This window comes from Orbicella franksi, chromosome 5 (assembly GCF_964199315.1).
Source record: "Orbicella franksi chromosome 5, jaOrbFran1.1, whole genome shotgun sequence".
Lineage (NCBI taxonomy): Eukaryota > Metazoa > Cnidaria > Anthozoa > Scleractinia > Merulinidae > Orbicella > Orbicella franksi.
In genome coordinates this window covers 14,662,600-14,683,889 of record NC_138149.1, presented here as the reverse complement: position 1 = coordinate 14,683,889, position 21,290 = coordinate 14,662,600, and the positions used below count along the sequence as shown (strand labels likewise).

The 21,290-nt window shown below is 39.8% G+C and overlaps 3 protein-coding genes and 2 pseudogenes across 4 annotated transcripts; 1 reads left to right on the top strand and 4 right to left on the bottom strand.

Moving 5' to 3' along the window:
* Window positions 1-2: 2 nt before the first annotated feature.
* LOC145488389 (lysine-specific demethylase 7B-like) lies at window positions 3-14,084 on the bottom strand. 2 transcript variants are annotated; one of them, XM_081467244.1, is made up of 5 exons: window positions 14,033-14,084; window positions 13,667-13,772; window positions 13,422-13,549; window positions 9,192-9,282; window positions 3-712 (listed from the first exon to the last, which is right to left on the bottom strand). In XM_081467244.1, the coding sequence occupies exons 1-5, from the start codon at window positions 14,082-14,084 to the stop codon at window positions 673-675; spliced, it is 417 nt and encodes a 138-aa protein (XP_081323370.1). In that variant the 3' UTR covers window positions 3-672. The 2 variants fall into 2 exon arrangements, 1 of the variants encoding a protein (XP_081323370.1); XR_014049499.1 differs by lacking the exon at window positions 3-712 and adding an exon at window positions 7,993-8,025 and having other exon boundaries at window positions 8,983-9,282.
* On the top strand, window positions 702-7,056 carry LOC145486798 (uncharacterized). Its single transcript, XM_081465510.1, has 3 exons — window positions 702-1,340; window positions 3,997-4,092; window positions 6,540-7,056. Exons 1-3 carry the CDS (start codon window positions 1,150-1,152, stop codon window positions 7,054-7,056), a joined length of 804 nt encoding a protein of 267 aa, XP_081321636.1. The 5' UTR covers window positions 702-1,149.
* LOC145488383 (uncharacterized) lies at window positions 2,966-6,150 on the bottom strand (annotated as a pseudogene).
* Window positions 14,085-14,784: 700 nt separating the features above from the next.
* LOC145487791 (uncharacterized) lies at window positions 14,785-17,444 on the bottom strand (annotated as a pseudogene).
* A 102-nt stretch (window positions 17,445-17,546) lies between these two features.
* Window positions 17,547-18,926, bottom strand: LOC145488385 (uncharacterized). The gene has a single exon (XM_081467241.1). The coding sequence runs from the start codon at window positions 18,213-18,215 to the stop codon at window positions 17,547-17,549; it is 669 nt and encodes a 222-aa protein (XP_081323367.1). The 5' UTR covers window positions 18,216-18,926.
* Window positions 18,927-21,290: the final 2,364 nt, after the last annotated feature.

The window sequence follows — 21,290 nt, the reverse complement described above, 5'->3', positions numbered from 1 at the left end:
ATATAAGCAAGAGCTAGCAAAGCCTTACTCTAAGGTGGATCTGTATATCTGTAAAGAAACGGAGTTCAAGAAAGATAGGGAAACAGATGACATGTCAGACCAAAGAGCAGAGAAAAAGCCTTGCAAGGATGATCTAATTGACATACCTTCAGATGACGACTGGATGTTTGAGAGTCCCGCAGAACCTGTTATTGATGGCTATGAGATTCCTCCTGCAGCCAGCTGTGGATCCAGTGTCAGGCAGCATGGTCAAGCAATTTCCACCAGTACTCATCAAGAAAACCTGGCTGCCAAGGATGGCGAAACAATAGAATGTCCAACTTGCCAAGAATTTTCTTTTCCCCCAATCCGTTGCTTTTAAGACGTAGCTTTTTGGCCGTAGAGGGAACTCTATCCTGCTCTCTATTAGAAAGACAAACGAAAGTTCTTCTGATAGTTCATTCTAAAAGAGAAAGGAAATGACATAATTAAGTTCAGTTTCAGACTTGTAATATTACCCCCGAGCATTGTAACCGAGAGAAAACAGGATGGGGGTACTTCATTGCGATAATTCACATAACCAGTCAATTATATCGACACAGTTACTATTAGAGTAAAAAGAACAAATGCATTTATCCATAGGCACGTTTGCTGATTTACCTTTCTGTAGAGAGCCCCTGCCACGCTGTCCCCTTACTCCCGTGGGCCGACTAGCACTGTATGGCTGCATTCTCTAGAGAAATATGGCAAAAATATTGCATGTCGTTGATGCCAGGCTGATGTCTCATACCAAAACAAGTAATGTTTTCCGCACTCTGCATTTTAGGAAAAACCGTTTCCACAAGAATAAGGGAATCACGAAGTATCGGAGAGTTGTTTACGTAACGTAAAATAACGTTATTAGTTTGGAAAGCACTAAAAACTGAAACAACGAAGAGGTTTACAATTTTTCTTCAGTTACTTATTTAAAAAAACACTTGCATACCATTTGCAGGTTAAAAAGCTGACGGTGCTCCTGGATAATAGCCGAGCTTCCAGTTGTTGTAGTAGTAGTAGGACTAGGGAGCTTAAGCAATCACGACGAAAGCGACGACGACGACGTCAAGTAATCGCGGGGGTCGATGACTTACCCAGACGAATCTTGACATCTCGAGTCCCGATCATCTTGAGATGTACACGGCACCCATCATGTCGAGAGGTTCGCCATTAGACAACTGTTTTGGATTTATCGATGGCACCGTACGGCCAACCGCACGCCCAGAAGAGAGTCAGTGGGTTGTGTACAATGGACACAAGCGGGTCCATACCTTAAAGTTCCGGTCTGTTGTTTTACCAAATGGTTTAATTGGAAACATATATATGTATATATAACTAACTGCAGACAGTACTGTTTCTGCCTTTTGGGCCTCATCAGTGCAGTGCTGAAGACTAGGATGGAGGCTAAGCTTAAAAAGCCGCCCCAAATACTACACATGTGGTAGTATCTAAGCCATTACCAGAGTGCTCAAACTAGCGAGCTAGTGAGCATACGCAAACAGTAATGGGAGGCATGAAACTTGGAGTAGTGATTAAATGACCATATAACCTAGCTCTTGAGTTTTTACTGTTATTCCCGCTCTAGTTCGGCTATTGAGCGCTTTGTAGTAGATGAGAATTTCACTCCATTTTTTGGTTATATGTATATATGTATATATAGATTTTCAGAGTTGGATTATTTGGTCGAAGACATTTATTGCTACTCAGAGTTTCATGCTCCTTGCGAAGCAATCATCAGGCCACTGCCAAAAATAACGGATACATAAGAAGATATGCAAAATTTGAAAATACAGAACAATGCCCAGTGGCATGACATGCAGAGATATGATTGGTAAAGCTAAGCGAGCACGGTCTTTAACAGGAATTTCTTATATATATGTATATATGTATATAAACAATTAGGTGAACTACTCAAGTCTTGGGTGGATGGATGTTTAATACAGAACTGTTTCGTAGGTCACTGAAAAGGTAACCCACTCCTCAGTTAAACTCCATTTTACACTGAAGCGTTGGGTCTACATCAACAATATGATCGCGTTATGACAATGGTTAACATAACAGTTGAAATAATATGCTCACGTGATGAAAACGGTTGAAATAAACTGCGCGCGCTTGCAATACCTAAGTCCCACCGAGTCGTTAATTTACAAACTAAATTTACAAAGTTTGATACGTGCTGTGTCTAACTGTACCTTAGAATGAACTTACACTGGTGCCTACATGTTGAAATCAGCTCATTGCGCTTGTTCAGGGTTGCCATGTGTGGCTTTGTCATTAAAAAGAATTTCTCAGTGGTACAAAGATTACAACGTTTTGTAAGGTTTGTGTACGGCTTTGCTTTAGCGAGGATTTTCCACGTGACTGTGAAGTCTTTATTTTCCTCCTTTAACCTCCACAGGTGCTTACTGAGCTCGGTCTCATTTCTTCTCCTTTCATGCCTGAATGACATCTGGTGGTTTCTGTATCTTGCCTTAGACTGGTTTGCTGTGAGACCAATGTATATTTCTTTCGTGTCTTGGGTATTAACTGTGGCTTGATACACAAATTCACTCACCAGGCATTCTCCATCCAGTGGGCATTCTTCTTTTTTCCTACAGTTGCACTTTTTCCCTTCATCTTGCCGTGGTTGTGCTGTTTTGGCGTTTTTCAATATGGCTTTGTTGTGGCCATCTATTAACTGCTTGATGTTGGACATGCAGCAAACTGAGGAAAATATTTAACAGAAACACCTTGAAACTCAGCTTCAGCTGCATGCTCAATGTCAAGCAATTAATAGATGGCCACAGCAAAGCCATATTGAAGAACGATTGTTTAATGATTGTTTAATCTGCTCCTTCACCGCAAGTAGAGCACTATCTTGGCTTCGCTGGTGAACATATAACCGAAATTTTATATATATGTATATAGTTTGTACAAAGGAGAATGGACTACATCTGTTCATTTGAATCCTTTATTGACCCAACGTGTTTTGGCTTATGCCTTCTTCAGGGGTGTAAACTGCGTTCGGTATTATAGTTAATTGTATTACGTGTTAAAGGTAATTTCATCCGTAAATTGCTTAATTGTATAGCATAATTGTGTATGTACATCAATTACGAGTTTGCAGTAATTAGCAACCCTTACAACATATGTTAAAAACAATTTGTGTACCCAGAAGTTTGTAAAGATCACTGCAATTATATTGAATGGTTAGCTAATTCGTTTGTTAAGTCCATTTGGCTGCATGGTATTCAGTTTCTTTTGCCAGAATATCTCCCGGTGTCTAAGATCTTTTTTCTGTTCATTGGTTATATTATCTTTCCTGATCTGTTCTATTATTGTAATGATCACATTATTGTCGAAGTTATGTGTTCGTTTTTTATGTAGAAAGTGTTCCATAAGTTCACAACTGCTGATTCCCTTTTTGATATGATTTCTGTGGTTGTTTAAGCGAAGATTGAACGCTGTTTCACTCTTGGCTATGTACTGTGGTTTGCAGATGTTACACTCACTGATGTAAATAACCCATGATGACCGGCAGTTTACAGAGTGGAATATTTTGAAGGTCTTATTGTTGTTACTGCTGGTAAATGTGGTGGTTTTGTTGATTCCTTTGCACCAGCTACACTTTGGTTTTCCCCATGCTTCCTAGCCTCTTAGTTCAAGAGTGTTATTAACTGTCTTGAATTTAGTACTGACGAGTCTATCCCAGAGACTCATTGGGTGTCTGCACGCCACTAAGGGTGGGTTGTCGAAGATGTGGGCCATTTTTTCTTTAGACTGGAGGAAGTTCCAGTTTCTTCTTGCAATCTCTGCAATAAAGGTGGTATGTGGGTTGAAGGTTGTGACTAGGGGGATACGATCGGTAGATTCCTTTTCTCTGGTCTGTAGACATTGTTCTTGTGTCATTGTAAGGACTATTTGCATTTCTCATAAAACCTTGGTCCGTTGGTAGTTACATGCTACAAAGAAATCAGCGTATTCGGTTATCCATTTCTTCAGTGTATCAGTGGAAGAGCATATTCTTCTCAATCTCAATGCTTGGCTGTACGGGATGCTTTGTTTGAGGTGTGGTGGATGTGCTGAAGTCCAGTCTAGGTATGGATGTGTCTGTAGGTTTCTGATAGATGTCTGTGTTGATGTTGCCTTGTCTATCCTTTAGGACTGTCGTATCTGGAAAGTTAACTGAATTAGTGGATATTTCGTGTGTGAATTTGATTGACGGTGCTGCATTGTTCAGGTGGTCAATGAATTCCGTTAAGGAGTCTAATTGTCCCCTTCCATATTAAGAAAATGTCATCTATGAACCGTACCCAGATTATAACCTAATTGGACCACTCTGTTTTGTAAACAAAGTTCTTTTCGAATCTTCCCATATAGACATTTGCGAAGTTGGGTGCAACTCTGGTTCCCATAGCTGTCCCCTTGATCTGGATAAAATGTTCGTCATTGAAAGTGAAGTTGTTCAATCTAAAAACCTTTTCAAGAAGGCATGTCAAAGTTTGAGGTGATGGCTTGGCCTGGTCCGTTTTCATAAGTTCCTCCTGAACGACAGTGAGTCCTTCATCAATGTCAATATTTGTATATAAGCTTGAAACGTCTAATGTTACTAGATAACATTCTACGGGTAGTTTTCCGCGAGACTTTCATTCATTGAATAAAGTCTGTCGTGTCACGAATATAGGAAGGTAATCGTTCTGCAATAGGTCTTAAGAATTCATCCACATAAGCTGATATCTTCTCCGTGTGGCTGTTAACGGAGGAGATAACTGGTCTGCCAGGGTTATTGATTTTATGTATTTTAGGGAGCATGTAGAATATTGGGGTTCTAGATTGCGCAGGTTTTAAAAGTTTTGCTACGTCGTGTTGTATTTCTCCGTTCTTCATGAGATAGTCTATGCAAAGGTTAATCGTTTGTTCATGTACCGATGTGCAATCTTCTTCTATCCTCTTGTAATACGTGTCATTATCTAGTTGGCATTTCGCCTCTTGTAGATAGTTGGTTGTGTTGAGAATAACTGTAGCTCCGCCCTTGTCTGCGGGTTTTATAATTATGTCTCTATTAGTACGTAGTCTATCCAAAGCTAATCGCTCACACTTACTAAGATTGTTGCGTTGAGAACGACAATTATGTACTGTTCTGTTGGTGATTTCTTGTCTTAGCTTTTCAATATATGTATTCAAATATGGTTCTCGTGAGGGTCTACAGTATGTCTTTTGCTACCTGTGGTTCAGCTTTTCAAGTATTGTGGGTTGGTAGCCGGGATTGTCAGTTATTTCATCTATGTTCTCTGGGGTATGGTATTCCCTGAGGCTCAGTCTGCGAGCAAAGGCATCAATATCCTTGTTAATATGATCTATTGTAGGAAGAGGAGGTGTAGGACAAAAGTTCAGTCCTTTCTGAAGTAGATCTGTTTCTGATTGAGTGAGTTGAATATCAGATAAGTTTACTATTGGTCTCTTCAAAATTTCTTCTGTTTTGTATGATCCATTAAGTTTGGTTATTTTGAAACTTCCGTTGTGCATTGTCCTTTTCTGTTCCAAAGTCTGGTTACTGGTGAATCTATTTCAACGAAATTTGTAGTCTAGTCTTTTTATCTGGATCTGTTGGGTGGGTGCCATTTTAAAAAGGGTTGTCGCTGTTCAAAATACCTTAGCTGTTGTGGATAGTGTGAGCGGCCCCATGTGTTTTCTCGTCTAGCAGGTACGTTGCCCCTCCCTTGGCCATCTCCTTTATTTGGTCTTGTGCTCTCTCTTTTTTCAGAGCAACTGGGCTTCAATCTCTCGCAGATGTGTCTCTTCAAAACATCAGCATAAGTTTCATTCTCCCGTCTCGGGGTTGCACTGTTTCTTTATTCTTGCGGGGTGTTTCCAGCTTCTCTTGTTTTGCCTCTTTTATCTTTTGTTCTTTACCGTTGATTATCGATTTTACTTCCTCTTTTAATTGTTGTTTATCCCTCTCAGTCCAGCCCTCTATCTTGTCAAGTGACTCATAAGCATCCACTATCACAGTCGCATTTAGTGTTATTTGCCTCTCATAGTGCTCAACGAGGCATGACATAAGCTCCCGTGAGCAGTTTTTTAAAATTTGCTTCCATTTGTTGTTGAAAATTTCATTGTCTTTATCTTCTAATGTCGATGTTAATTCGACAGTCAACCCTTCATGCTTTTTTCATTGATGTTGTATATCTTCCACCCAAGCTCCGTTGGAAGCTCTGTTGGTTCTGAATTCCGATTCCTTGCTGTGATAAAACTTGCAGATGGTGTGACATCATTATTGCTGTCTTCCATGCACTCATTTGTCTCCACGCTCAGCATTTCTTCGTCCTGAGTTCTGTTCTTCTTGTTTCTTGTTTGTCGTGTCGTAGTCGCCATTCCAAAAGATTATGTAGTTTGTACAAAGGAGAATGGACTACATCTGTTCATTTGAATCCTTTATTGACCCGATGCGTTTCGGCTTACGCCTTCAGGGGTCTAAACTGCGTTTGGTATTACAGCTAATTATATATATATAATATATATACATTTGTTTTTACATAAAATAGAAATGTTACGTGTCTGTGTTTAATTCCCTGTGAAATTAATTTGGTCCCGTTATTAATTTTTTTCTCTCATCTGCTTGTTTCAGAAGGCAGAAAACATGATGCGTCAATGCTTACAGATTCAGGACTGATGCAAGGCCTGCAGCAGCACGCTTTTTCTCGTAGTGGTCAGCCAATGTGCCTTTACGGCGATCCCGCCTATCCGCTAAGGTTGCACCTTCAGGGCCCTTTCAGATTTGGAGTTTTGACTGACGAAATGAAGGCTTACGATACAGCAATGACTACTGTAAGGTCTTCTGTGGAATGGCTATTTGGGGACAATTATTTCAAGTTTTTGGACTTCAAGAAAAATTTAAAACTTGGACTTAGTAGCATTGGCAAAATGTATATTGTTTCTGCTCTTCTCCAAAATGCCTTAACCTGTCTTTATGGCAACAATACATCTACTTTTTGTAATATTGATCCACCAACATTAGAAGAGTATTTCTCCAAGTTAAGTCAACGAAAATTTTTTTTTTAACAACTGCTTTCACATTGAAAAGAGAGCATGTAACAATTGTCTCCAGCAACTGTATTAAGAAAGAGTTTATGAACACAACTGTAAGATGTTTGCCAAAGTATTAAATATCAATGTAATCCATATAAAATATATTTAATCACTGATACTAAAATATAGACGTTTTCTAATGAGGCGTACAATACTAAACTCAACTGTTCATCGACTGGCGAACTACCTGGAAAAATTATTTTGGAATAAATTTTCCATAAAAGTTAACAATGCCTGCGACTGTTGCTGTTGTTGATTCATCATGGCCATCATCATCTGTTGCTGCTGCTGTTGTTGTTCTTGAAGCATAGTGGAGATCAAATTTTCTTGATGTTTGTTTTTTTCTTTCTCCCTCTCCATCACGTTCTCCTGTTCTTTCTTCCTCAGTTCCAATTCTTGCTCCTTCAAAGCAATCTCTTTAGCAGGCCTTTCCTTTAAATACTCAACAGCATCTGCTGTGCTCCTGCGAATCTTCTTTTTTGGAGCTTCTGAGTCATCGCCTCCTTTCTTTCTTTTAGCAGTTTGCCCCATACGTTCCAGCGCTTGCTTCGACGCATATCTTCGGCTGCTGTCTTGTCATTCTCAATTATTTTTCGCTTATTTCCATCATTGCTCTCTATCTTCTCTTTGGCGGGTTTCTCCTTTTCTAGAATTTCCTCTAGAAGGACATCAAGCTCCGAAGTTTCCACATCAATACCGGTGCTTTTCTCCTCCATCTTCAATTTAGCTTGCATTCTCTTAGTTAGTAAGTTATACCGGTCACGCAGAGACCGTGCTGTAACTCTAGGCTTTAGGGATGGCATTGCGTTTAAATTCTCTGCTATTGATTCCCATGCCTGGCCTCTTTTGGTACTTCTCATTTTAAAACAGTACGGTTCTTCTACGAGGACTTCTCGGCACATAGCTATGTCGTGGTCATTATTCCAAACAAAGTTCGGATTTCTGCCAAAGTATAAATAGAAAAGATTCAGATTGTAGAGTACTAGAATTTTAATGTTTCAGACATTTGGCTGTAAAACGGTATCTAATTTTGCGGAGAAATTTTGCACCTATATATGGAAAGTTCGAAAGCAGGTTATTCAATTTTTGAACATCAACAGTCTTCAAGGAATTATTAAGCTTCAGCTTCATTTATAATAATATCCAGGCGGCAAAAGTTAAAAATATTAAATTTTACGAAAGTTATTTCAGAATTAAATTCAGTTCTAGGTGTTGCTGATATAAACAAATCTATTTGGCAAAAGGTTTTCCTGATTTTCAACATGCTTTAGGCTGATATGTTCTACATTTGATACTCCTTCCTTTGGCGAGCAAACGACGTAAGTCTGTCAATTTAATCAATTCTTGCAATCGGCCCAGATAACAGTCGTCACGCTTCTCACAAGAATATTGTTTTCTTCCCGTGATTTTGTCGGGTTAGGGTCAGGGCTATGGCTGTAAACTCTATAAATCAAACATTTCGAAAATAGATTCGGAAAACCTGACAGGTACATATTCAAGCTTATGTAAACACACCGATCTCAAGAATTCCTCGCTGTTTAAGAGCGTCTCCATTAAAGAACAAAACGCAAAATTTTTTAGTAGCAAGTAATCCGGGAGTTTCTTACACACAGCTTTTGACCGAACGCAGAGCTATATTGTACTGCCATTTAAAACTTTTCTTTCAACAAAAATGATAAACAGCACTCTTTCATAAAATATACTAAAATAAACTTAAGCTTACGTGGTCACTTTCACCCCTTGACCAGACATATGTTGTGTTGAGGAAAAAAAGAGTTAGTCGGTTTTAGAATTTTATATCTATTAAGAAAACTGAACAGGGAGGTTTAAATCAACCGAAGAAGAGAATAAAAACTCCACCGGCCATAGACTGTCAAAAAAACGTTGATAAACACGCACCTTATAATGAGGAAAAGTGCTTTGAAGTTCAGAAGTTCACAACAACGTGACACAGGTCCTTCTCAAGTCGTCAACGACAAGATGACGATGGAATTCTTGGTTCGCGCATGCGCAGTGACGTTCACGTTACTTCTGGTCATCGCCCTCAGGTCGTCGTCCTGGTTGCTTAAGCTCCCTAATACCAGAAAATGGACTAGAAGCAGACGTACTTGAGGCAGAAGTAGAGGGAGCTGCACCCAACACTTCGAAAGCCCTTCGTAGAAGGGTGCCTGATTCTGTTGCTTGATTCGCAGATGCACTCTAAAATGAACATTGGACGAGTTTAGTTTAGACTCAAAACTAAACCTTCATCAAGAACTAACATAACGTTTTCCAGAAATAATCCAATAAAATATTAATTAGAAAATAAGATAATTTTTTATCTTGACAAGAGGTGGCCGGTTACATTGTCATGATACCAGAAATGGTAAGACTGTTGAAAGGGAGCTGAGCAATGTGTAACTGACTCCTGTAGAGGGAAGGGGGTCTCAGTTTTTTCAGAAATGACACAGCAAATGTTGTTAATATCCACCCCCTCCTTGTGGACGATTCGGTAGAGACATGAAGACAATAATTACCAGTTAAAAGCCCAAGCAGGTTGGGAGAGACAATCCTCCTCTGCCCCCTCCCCCCAATCCACGGAAAAAAAGCAGTAAGATAAAACAATGATGTAGATGTCACTATTTATCCCAACATAGGGCTTACAAACATGATTTGACAGAGCTAATTAACTACAAAGATTTCTCTTCTTTCTTTTCCTTTTCAGACATTACAGGGATTAAGCATCACGTTTGCGTGAAACAAAGCAGTCACCAAGTGATCATGTTTTTCCTGCTTTTGGCATCTGCTGTTTAAACGAAAAAGTGGGTGTTTGGATGTAAAGAACTGATGCCAGAAAAGTGTAATATATATACTTTAACCGTGTACAAAGTGCATTGTTTGCAGGTCAGATTTCCATGCCGATGTTCGGTGTTTGCCGTCACACGACGCTTATCACTAGTCAATGGTAAGCTCCAGGGTAGGGGGGCCGGGCATATCCAGGGCGATTTGACATTTTAACCTATTTTCACGTCAAATTCTTTATGCATCAGTCAATTCCAGCAGTGCCCATCCCCCCCCCCCCCGGGCATTAGCGTTTTTTTTTAAAAATGGGCAAATTCCCCGGGGTGGGGACACAGAAGCTGTCTAAATGCTCCGGGGTGGGGACGAAGAATGAGGGCAAATGCCCTGCCCCCGGGATCGTCGCCTTCCAACACCTCTGCAGTTTTTTTAATTGATCAGTGAATAAAATGTTCAACTATTCAGTATGTTAATGCAGAGGTAAGACTTCTAGGACAACAGTTCGTGTTAGTTGATTCTAATTATATTTATTCCTTTATATTTTGTTTGTAACTTAAAATAGTTTGTTGTATAAAAACCGTTTGTTTTGAATATTTCGACTAGAATAACGACAATCCCGTTAACAATGTTTACAATAAAACAAGTATCGTTGTTTTGGAAATCTCACAACTTTAATATTTTATTTCAATACTTGATTATAAACAGTTCGTTGAATCAATAACCAAAAAATTTTAACCTAGATTATTTTGTTCAACAGTGTCAAAAGCACATAACAAAGCTGGACCCCTCCATCCACAAAAATGGCCACTCTATGTTATAAAATTCAAACAACAACAAGAACAACGGTATAAAAGTAAGCAAAAATGCGTAATACTAAAGCGCTGCTACCGAATATTCCCCGATCTCTGAGTTTAGTCATGAACGCATTAAGGGTTTTATTGACATGCTGTAAAAATTTTAGTCTAATTTTATTAATTCACATAAATGATGTCAAAACAAAACCTGGATATGAAACCGACTTGAAAGACACCAAATCTTTTAAATTGTGACTCTTGAGGCAAAAAAACTTATTTTTAACTACATGTGTATGTCCGCCTGCACAAGTTTTGGTTTGGTTTTCATACGAGAACGCTACTTTGTAATGGCCTGTTACAACATAAACTACGAGTAGTCCCTCTTTCGCTTAGTCTGTCGTGCATGACATGAAAGAAAACCGTGACCAGAAAATGGCCACGTGAAATCCTCGGAGCGAGATGCCTGCTTCTTGCCCCTAGGAGATCGCACAGCCTTTTTTTTTATTGCAGTTTTCTTTCGCGTCACGCACGACAGACTAAGCGAAAGAGGGACTACTCGTAGTCTAGTTACGACATTTTGCGCGAAGGAACAGTTTTCCGCTTTTTGCTGTGCGAACACTCCTTGTTCTCTCTCGTGTGAAAAAATAAACACTATGTAGTGCTCGCCACGCTGGTTAATGCACCTATTGCTTTCCTTCGGCGGGAAGCTTTGGCTTTTTCAGTGCCCTTCCTCCTGTTTTCGGCTACTTGCTGAAGATGTTGAAGCCAAAGCCTAACCTCGTCGGAAGGGAGGAGACATTTACTAGCCAGGTTCTCAATATCAACCTCCAGGAACGTCTCATCCTTCTTGTTGTATTCCTGAAGAATCTGACTAGGAGGTGGTGACCTAACTGCCTTGCCTTGGGAATAAAGAGCCAAGTACTTTGTTAGATCTGTTACGTAGTGTCCAGAACATCCATCGCCACAATCTTTGCATCCTGGTCCCTTTCTAGTTGCATCAATGACAGGATAAGGAAATAGCCTGAATGAGGGTCCAAGAGGAAACCATTTCACTGGAATTGGCAACTCCTTAAGGTATCAGTATAACCAATTTGACCATCCGCACGCGGTCCGCTCTAGCGTTCATGGCTTTAACAAAAACCCATATAAACCGTATATTTACTGGAAGCTTAATAACTACAGATTATGACCTGACCTGTTTAAAACGGTAAAAATTTACCGTGTTTCGAAAATGTGAATATATTTACAAAGCTTCACAAACCCATAAATCAAGGTATACTCCCGCTAAATTTAGGTCGGAGAAAACGATTAACATGGCATCCGTTTCTTCACACATTGACCTCAAAAACTGTCTCAGATTTTTGGCACATGCATTTGTTATTATTTTACAAGAGGATAAAGTTAGAGAAGGGAAAAAAATAGGACTGCCCGCGAAAAAAAGGCCTCATAACTTTTTAATGAAAAGCATAATCAGAATTCGCAGACACGGTTTTGTCGGCGATCGTTCTGACAACATTCTCTCCGAATTTCAGCCAATTTGGTCCAGGGGCTGCCGACCTGGAACTCGAAATGCACGTACAACTCGCCTATTTTTTACTTTTGAGAAACAGAGAAAAAATAAAATTCGGCGGCATCCAAGTGTTATGAGATTATCACACCCAGGGAGACACCGCAGAGGAATCAACTTTCTGTACAACAATAGGACTGTGACAGTTAACATGGAACAGGTACAAATTTCCGCGACAGCACGCGGTAAATTATTCACCAGTGAATAAACCGCTTTTTCATGTGTGAAGTCAGAATTCCAAAGTTAGTAAACGTGAAATTATCTTTTGGTTTACTATATTAGCATTCGAAATTTTACGTATCGGTTGTTAACATGCCAAAGGCCCGTAGGTTCCCGAGAAAATGCAAGCGCACAAAGGGAAACGCTGGAGAGGACGTTGTAAACGGGATTACATCGACTGATGTTGATGCAAAGGCAAAGATACTGGAAGAAATGACAATAGCTGGGTAAGAAAAAAGAAATGTTGCACTGCTGATTCTAATTTTGTACAATCGATCTGCCTTTCAATTTCGTCTACTTCTCTTCGTCAATCTCCTCTGCGTCGACAGTTTCTTGCAACAGTATTTTAGCGCGGCTTGCGCTCATTTCGGCTTGCTCGCTGGCTTCATGATCGCGATCGTTGTCGCGTTCATGCAGCAATTTTTCTTGATTGTAAAACGAACCCTTTGCCGCTTTCCGCTAATTTAGCGAGATCGCTCTGTTTTCTTCAAAGACATCCGGCACTGATTATGGTGCGCGAATCATGTGTCAACTCAGCATGATCTTGATGTCATGTGACTTCTTGCCTCGACAATTAATTCATTTGACAGAAGTTGTCAACTCTCGATTAAGTAATTAATATCCAAAACAATCTTTCTCGTGCAATAACTAGCGGCAGATATAAGATTTTTTCGTGGAGTTTTTTTTATCTTAAAGATTACTTTAAGATTTATCCAACCGCTTATAAAAGTAAAATTATGCAAAATTGCAAATTTTCCCCTTACTGATACCTTAATTCCTATAAATTACAACGAAGTCCATTAATAGATGAAGTCTTACTCCGAGCCTCAGTTGAAAAAACCGTGTACTGTTAAAAGCGATTCCGTTGAGGATTGTATTTGCAGTATGGTGTTAAAACTTTCTTTTTATGCCATCAAGTAAAACAGAAACCTTTCCATCACGAAACGATAAAACGAATCACCGGCATTTTCCAAGCATACCTGGCTTCTTGCATTCAGGGCACACAAAGGGGATGTTTTCCATTTCCATCGATGCTGCCATGTCTTCATTAATTTCCATGCAATTGCCATGGAACCAACTGCCACACTGATCACAGGCAATCATGAACCTAGCAACGATTAACAAACCATGATGACAAATATCATCCATTGTACTGAAAATATTTTCTAAGTTTCCATATCAGATCAGATGACTCAAATATAGGTGTAGTATATAATTGTCTAACCTTCCTTTCTCCTCAGGTCCATCACACACACAGTACACTTTTACAGGGGGTGCACTGCTACTGGACTCTTGTGACTGACTCAACTGACCTCCACTAGGTTGTGCGACTGAAAATTAAAGACTGTACATGAATACGCTATTATTACTAGTAATCTTAACACCACTCGGAACGACTATATGACATGATAAAGAATATGGCTATTTAATAGTCATAGTGAAATAATAATCACGGATGGAATGCTTCCTGATCAAAAATTTGACGTCTCCCATAATTGCAATAATGTTCCAAAGTATGTATCACAGGACACCTTACAAACAAAGAAGATGTTTCGTTATTACTGCAGAAAATGGGCAGAGATACCCTCACCTTTCAAACACAATGGATGTGGGCACCCTTTCCTGCCACAGCACTTCAGCATGAAGGCGTAGTTGAGAGGAAGGCTTTCGTCGACATGATTATTTCGCACCTGCCAAATTTCAGAGAAGTAGTTGTACAAGGTGGGGTTTTAGTTTCAAATCTTCCTTGTCTTTCTTACTTCCTTTCAGAAACACTAACAATTGTGGTCGTCGTTTAAGAAAGATGTGGTCTTCTACTCCTCTTGAAAGGTGGATTTTTGTCTTCATGCAGGGTGTGCCATCCACTCATTCTATATACTGATCCAACGCCGCAGACATGTTGGCCTTGTACTTATCTTCATCAATCCCACCACTTTCACTGAATGGAGAACCACAGAGGGTTGATGGGATAAAGGTGTTGCTGTGGCCTTTACTGAGACATCCGTTTTGCAGCTCGACACGATTAAGATAACTGTCTCCACTACATCTTTTAGTAACCATTGTGATCTTTGTTGGTCTCACAACGTGCCGCACAGTCCACGAAAATTGAACCTCATGATGAACAGGCCCTTCATCTGCCCCACCATCCACTCTTACGCATTCAATTTCTTTTGCAATGTCCTCCCCATCGCTTAGAAAGATGTGTCTTGAGACATCAAGGTTTTCGACTTTTTGCAAGTCAGCGGTATGCTGAGAAGGACTCTTTTCATGCAAACCTGATGCTTTCACAATTCCAATGCACACTTCATCTGAGGTTGATGTTTTAGAGAAGTTGTAACTTGTCACCTGAAGCTGTGCCGAGTACTTGTTCAAAAAGTGAGTCCGTGTGGGGCACTTGGTTTCACTGACAATGTTGGAAGGTTCTTGTGCATGTAAGTGGAGTCTAGTCTGAACCCTGCCTGATCATCTCGATTAAGTAGCATTATGTGCTTCCCATCCGACTGCAGTTGATTCAGAACTTTGTACAGTGACCAGCTCCATTTATAATCAGGATTGTACTTGATTGAAAAACACTTCCTAGCTCTCTGATACTTAATGTTAGCTACCCCTTTGTAGCGTTTACTTGAGAGGCGCCTTTTGTGCCTCGAAACACACAACTGTACAACTGTGCCGTAGCTAAAATGTCTCCCATAATGCTCTTTTAACTTTTCTTGGATCTTACTAAATGTTACTCTTTTCGTTTTCTTCTGATCGCCAGAAAATGTATACACCCCGTTCTTCGCCAACTGTCCGCTCCAACATCAGTTTCCTGTACAAAACTTTCAATAACCTCTCCTATGTCAGGATAAGTAATAATAATGGTCTTAGCAGACTGTGACACCTTCTTCCGTAACAATCGTTGCGCTTCAATTTCTTTCTTGGCTTTCTTACGTGACTTCTGATCGATCTGTTTGAGTTTCAGGCGTATTTTCTCGCTTTGTGTTTCAGGTATCACCTCTTCATTATATTCGTCGTCACTGGAATTGCTTGGAGTATCAGATATTCTACCCACATCGGCTTCTTTTTGACGCAAATGTTCAAGATATGCAAGACGAGAGTGCTCAGTCAATCTTTGCTCCTCTTCATCCAATCCAAGTTCCGGTAAGTGTCTAGCAAAGTCCATTAAAAACTGATCAAATACTGCTGAAGTATAACCTTGATTTTTGAACTGCTCTTCCAGTAGTGTCACAAAGGCAAACCAGTTCCATGATACTTCTCTTAACTCGTCTAAGACAACAACAGAATTAACATCAATGACAGGTGTATCCTTCAAGCTCCCATCAGGTTTAGCATGTCTCCAACTGTCTCTTTCAGGTGTATCTTGGCATTCATTCCAGTCATCGCTTTTGTCAGTCTTTTCAAACTCCTTCTGAGCCACTTTGCTGTTACTCTCACTAACAAGACTTTCAAAGGGGATTTCTCTGTTATCGGCATCATTCACATCAAGAGCTTGAACAGTCCAGCTGTCATCAGGTCTAGCATCTCTCTCAGAGTTTGTTGCTGGTGGGTAATGCTCTTCTGTCCAATGACCTTTCTTTTGAACCTCTTTAAATTCACTGTTGCTCACTTCTCGGTCAATGTCACTATCAAGACTTTCCAGGGAGACTTCTGTGTCATCGGAAAAATCTGAACCATCTGATTCGGAGCTATCTGACAAGATATCCTTTGGATCTACGCCGCAAGAAGCCAAGTACACTCTCTTTTCTTCTTTTGCTAATGTCTTACTCCTGGTTTGGATTTCTTTTGCAATCGTTGATGCAGCACTAACTTTATCTGACCTCTTCTTCAGACGGCTTATTCCATACAGTTTACTTGCCTTTTATTTCAACAAGTTGTAACTGCTGCATATTGTATGCTTCAGAATTTCTTTCTCAGGTTCACTTTGTGCGACGAAGGTCAGTAGTGAGTTGAAATCTGTGCGAGAGGTGTAGTTCATCTCCTGAGAGGAATGCCTGAAAGTGATCTCCCTTTTCGCTGATTCGTAGTTAGCGCCTTGTAAGTAATCTTTTTCAACCAGGTAAACTCTGCTATCGATCGTTATCGTGGCCAGAGGCATTTGTAGCAATCGCCGTTGCGCCTTCTCGCAATCATAAGGTACGCCATCAAAGGAACTGTTCCACACAAAAGACAAAGGAACCACCTTACTCTTCAGGACCAAGTTTCCAGCTTTTATCATGGGATTACAAGAAAGGCAATCTTTATGATTTAAACGGCATTTTGCCTCCTTGGCCAACACATATTCGGAAAGGGTTAGTCCTTCAAACAAACTTTCTCGTATCTGTTCCGAAATCTTTTGACGTTTTGTGTCAGTTAGTTTTCTCCTTTCCTGCATTGTGAGAATGTATATAAACTTTTCTAACTCTGATTCCTTCCCCAGATCAAATGCTTTCTGGGGGCATGAATCTATAAAAAATAATGATCAACACCTTCGCTAGTGGTACTGCTAGAAACCATCTTCATTCCAGACTCTTCACTGGTTTTCTCATTATCCACTACTTCATCACCAACATTCGCACACGTTGCCACCTTTACTCCAGACACTTCATCTTTGTCTTCACTGGTCTTCTTATTATTCCATACAGTTTACTTGCCTTTTATTTCAACAAGTTGTAACTGCTGCATATTGTATGCTTCAGAATTTCAGAATTTCTTATTATCTTACCTTACCTTACCTTATTATATTCATCACCAACATTCGCACACGACGCCACCTTTACTCCGGACACCTCACTTTTCTCGTCATCAGTCTTCTTATCAGACACTGCCTCATCTTCAAGCACCACACATGGTACTTCCTTTGCTCCATTAACTTCAACCATTTCGCCACCAATCTTCTTATCATCCGCAACCTCCACTCCAACCACAATACCCTTGCCACTGATATCTTTAAAATCCAACCTCCTCTTTTTTGAAACCACTTCTGCACTCTCTTCGCAGCCATCTTGATTTGGATCGCTGGTCATCTTGACTCGTAGAAAGGACCTTATGTCCACTTTGGTTGCAGTGTCTGTCGATGTTGCAGTTGCTGTGGTCCTTGAGGAAGTGGTTCTTCATGCCATGTAAGTTTAATGCTTTGCTTCCTTTTTGTGAAGATCGGAGTGCTTATTTTGTACTTGTTGCCTTTCAACTAACATAGCACGCAACTCTTTGTGCAAACTTGTGCATCTTTCGTTTTCCTTTAAATTATTTGCATGCGCAACCTCCTTTTGTTTATTTGCGCTTTGCGCTGTTAGTGACTGAAGTTCCACAGAAAGCAAGTTGATTTCTTTGGATCTGTCATCAGTTGACTGCTTTTTCGTTTTGGGTACAGACTTCTCGGACTCAGCAAATTTTGATCTGGAACCGGTTTTCTTACGGTAGACAAAGGTTTTCCTTGCATCTGCCTCAGCGCTTGCTTTTAAGGATGCTCTGTCGCACATTTCATTTGGCGACTTCAAGGCTATTTTGAGGGCTGCAGCATTTACAGCTTCCTGCCACGCTGTCAACTTCGCATCTCCCCTGAATCTGCCATAAATTTTTGATTGCTCTTTGATAATCTCTTCTTTAAGCGGTTTTTGAGACGGTTCGTCACATACAGGGGATGGGGATGGATAGGATTGAACATCATCAGTCACAACAACAGGCGTTGTGCTGCCAGTAGTTAAAACCACTTTAGGGGATGCAGTCTCCAGGTTGTTGGCAATTTGCTTAAACTTTTGATCAAACTTGAGCAACAAACCCTGTTTTGGGATCATAGCCTTCAAGGAATCCCTGTCCAGAAGGCGGAATGCGTCTCCATCTATTTCATTCTCTAGAATAAAAGTAGGGCAGTTTCGATATAGACTACCCGACAGCCATGTCAGCGAACAATGCCACTAATGTCAAATAGACTCATTCACAGAAAATTAAAATTCCAAATATTCCTGAATCGGACAGTTTATAAAGATAAACAGATGAAAGACTTTAATTCTGATCAAATTTGAGGAATACAGCCGAGCTGGGAAGGCCGCAATTGTTTTCAGTTTTCCACACCCTTTGTGGTGCAAAGTTTTTCCACTCTGAGTATAGGAACGTTGTACTTAATATTATTAAAATAGGAAAACTAAAAATGCAATTCCTTGCTCAATTCCTAACAGGGTTACATTCATCAAAAGAGCTTTTTCCGTGGTAGATTTGGTCATCTATTATACAATCTTTTAATTTATAACTATATTTATCATCGATTAGAAAAAATGTTTGCTGTGTTTGTACCACGATGGCATCAGAAACCCGGTCACAGATCATGAAAATTATATTATTCCATATGTATTAGCAACATACAAAAGATGAAAACAATTCTAAAGAAAGAGAAGCAACTACAAACATATGATATGAGATTTTCAAATATAAATAGTTTTCTACGTGGGTGATTTGTAGCTCATCACGTTTCACTGCAATTTAAAGGGCTTCAATTGTCTTGTGTTGTCACCTTGTAATATTAAAAATGCGCATATTCCTATTAAACAGCAGTGCGAATTCAATCATTGAATTCGTAGTACTCTAAAACCTATTTCAAAAACTGCGCTGGGATTGCGGTGGACGTGACCCCAGCCGCGAGCGATGATAGGCGCCTGTATTCGCAGGCTACTTTTTCTGTGAAGAATCAAGACATTTTAAATGATGATGCATTGCATTTTATAAAGCTCGCAAGATCTGTCTTGAATATCACATCATTTGAATTCACAAATCTTACGTATTTTAACTCCACTTTCATGAATTTAAAAAATGCCAGGCTAGTTTTGAATGCGAAATAGTCGTGCTCACATCAGTGATTGTTTTGTGATATTAAAACAAAATATAGTTCACCTTGTCACTTATATTTATATGCTTACAAATAATGAAGAAATATCCAAAATTGAGAAAACATACCTTTAAAAACATTGACCAGTTTTTCTAGTCCCTGACGGACAAGCCATTGCTCGACAAATGCCTCGTCTTTTCCGCTGAATTCATCCATGGCACTTTTAAAAACATGTGTGTCAAATGCCCGGGGGTTGCCCCGGGGTACGCAAATGCCCAGTCCCCGGGCCACGATAAAATTGCGAATGCCCCACCCCCGGGACTGACAATGTCAGCAAATGCTCCGCGGTTGCTCGGGGTGGGGATGGGCACTGCTGGAATTGACTGATGCATTACCCAGGGGGAAAACACTGATGTCAAATACCCCTTCCACACTCACAGGCTTTTTTACCCCTTCCACTGGCTGCCACAGTCTTTTTTTCCCGTCTAGTTATATGCCACGTTTTGTAAAGAGGCATTTCTCCCAAAAGCAAACACTTTCTAAAGCTGTTTAGCCCAACACGGATTAATATTCAACAATGAACGCCATCTTGAGGGGTCAGACAAAGCGGTCAGAAATTACAGTGTTTGTATGGGAATCTGATGGCAAAAAAACTTTTTTCCAAAATGTAATTTTACACAATTTGTGAATTGCAATGTTAAAATACTAGGTCAGTGGAAGATTGTATTCACCAAGTTTCAAGGATGTAGCTGGGCTAGAAGACGCTGAGTTAATATTTCTTATTTTCCACTCATTTGTTTGTAAATTTGACTGGGTAGATGCAGTTCGCGGGAAAAAGATTGCAGACAAATGTATGGAAAATTAGAAAAATTAATTGATCGTCTTCCAGCCAATTTACATCCTTCAAACTTGGTGAATACAATCTTCTACCTGATATTTTAATGTCTTGATTCACAAATTGTGTAAAATTTGATTTTGCAAAAAGTTGTTTGCCATCGGATTCCCATACAAACACTGTAATTTCTGACCGCTTTCCCTACCCGTCAAGAAGTCGTCGAAAACCGTGATATGATCAATTTAAAACAGCGTTAAAATATAGAGCAAAATCCGTACCATAGTGGAAAATAGTCCAAAAAAATTAAATCTGAAACGAGACAAAGAACAAAGGTGAGTAAACTGGAGGTGTCATCATTTCCTTTGAGTTCAGGCTCGTGACTGTAACCTTCTTTAACCTTGATATAATATCCTATCTGATCTCATAAATATTGTCATAATTTCTAGGTTCTCTCTGGCACTCGCAAAGATATATCTTCTGGAGAGAAATACATAGCAAAATGAAATAAAAAGAAGCAAACTTACCAAAGTTGTCCGCAACACACTTGGCCAAGCTCGCCGAGTCTGTTTGACCTGTGTCACGGTCATTCACTCTGCTAATTTGGTGCCAAATATGATGGTATTACTCAGACCCCACATTGACTGATCCATTTCAATCTTGACTTGTTCACTTCACTGTTTTATTTTTTGTGGTTCAGTGCGCAAAGAAGGCTGTTTCGTTTCGTGCCACGCTAAATCACTGCTAATTTAGTTCAATCATTTCTAATTACACTGGACCATTGCTTCTATGACTGAACAGCTCAACATTAAGTTAAGCTATTTGCTGTTTGCATGAATGATTTGACTTCGTACTGCACTGTTTGTGTCTGCATTAAATCAGTTGGCACTACACTAAACCATTGATCGGGGAGTTGAACCATTTCTTGGTGAATTAAATGATTTGTCCATTGCTTCAACCGTTTCACCATTAATTACACCATTTTGAAACAGAACACGACTGTTTGTTGTCAGATCTGATCATGCTACGTATCGTAGTCAGATGGATTCTCATTTGAATAAACTGATTCTTATTAGTTTGTTCCATTTTAATATTGGTGACTGAACCATTTCTAAATTGTCTAAATCATTCACTGTTTCAGTAGACCATTTAACAGAAGAACACCAAAACTATTTGGGGGGAATTCATACAGAGGCTTTAACTGCCAACTGCTAGGCA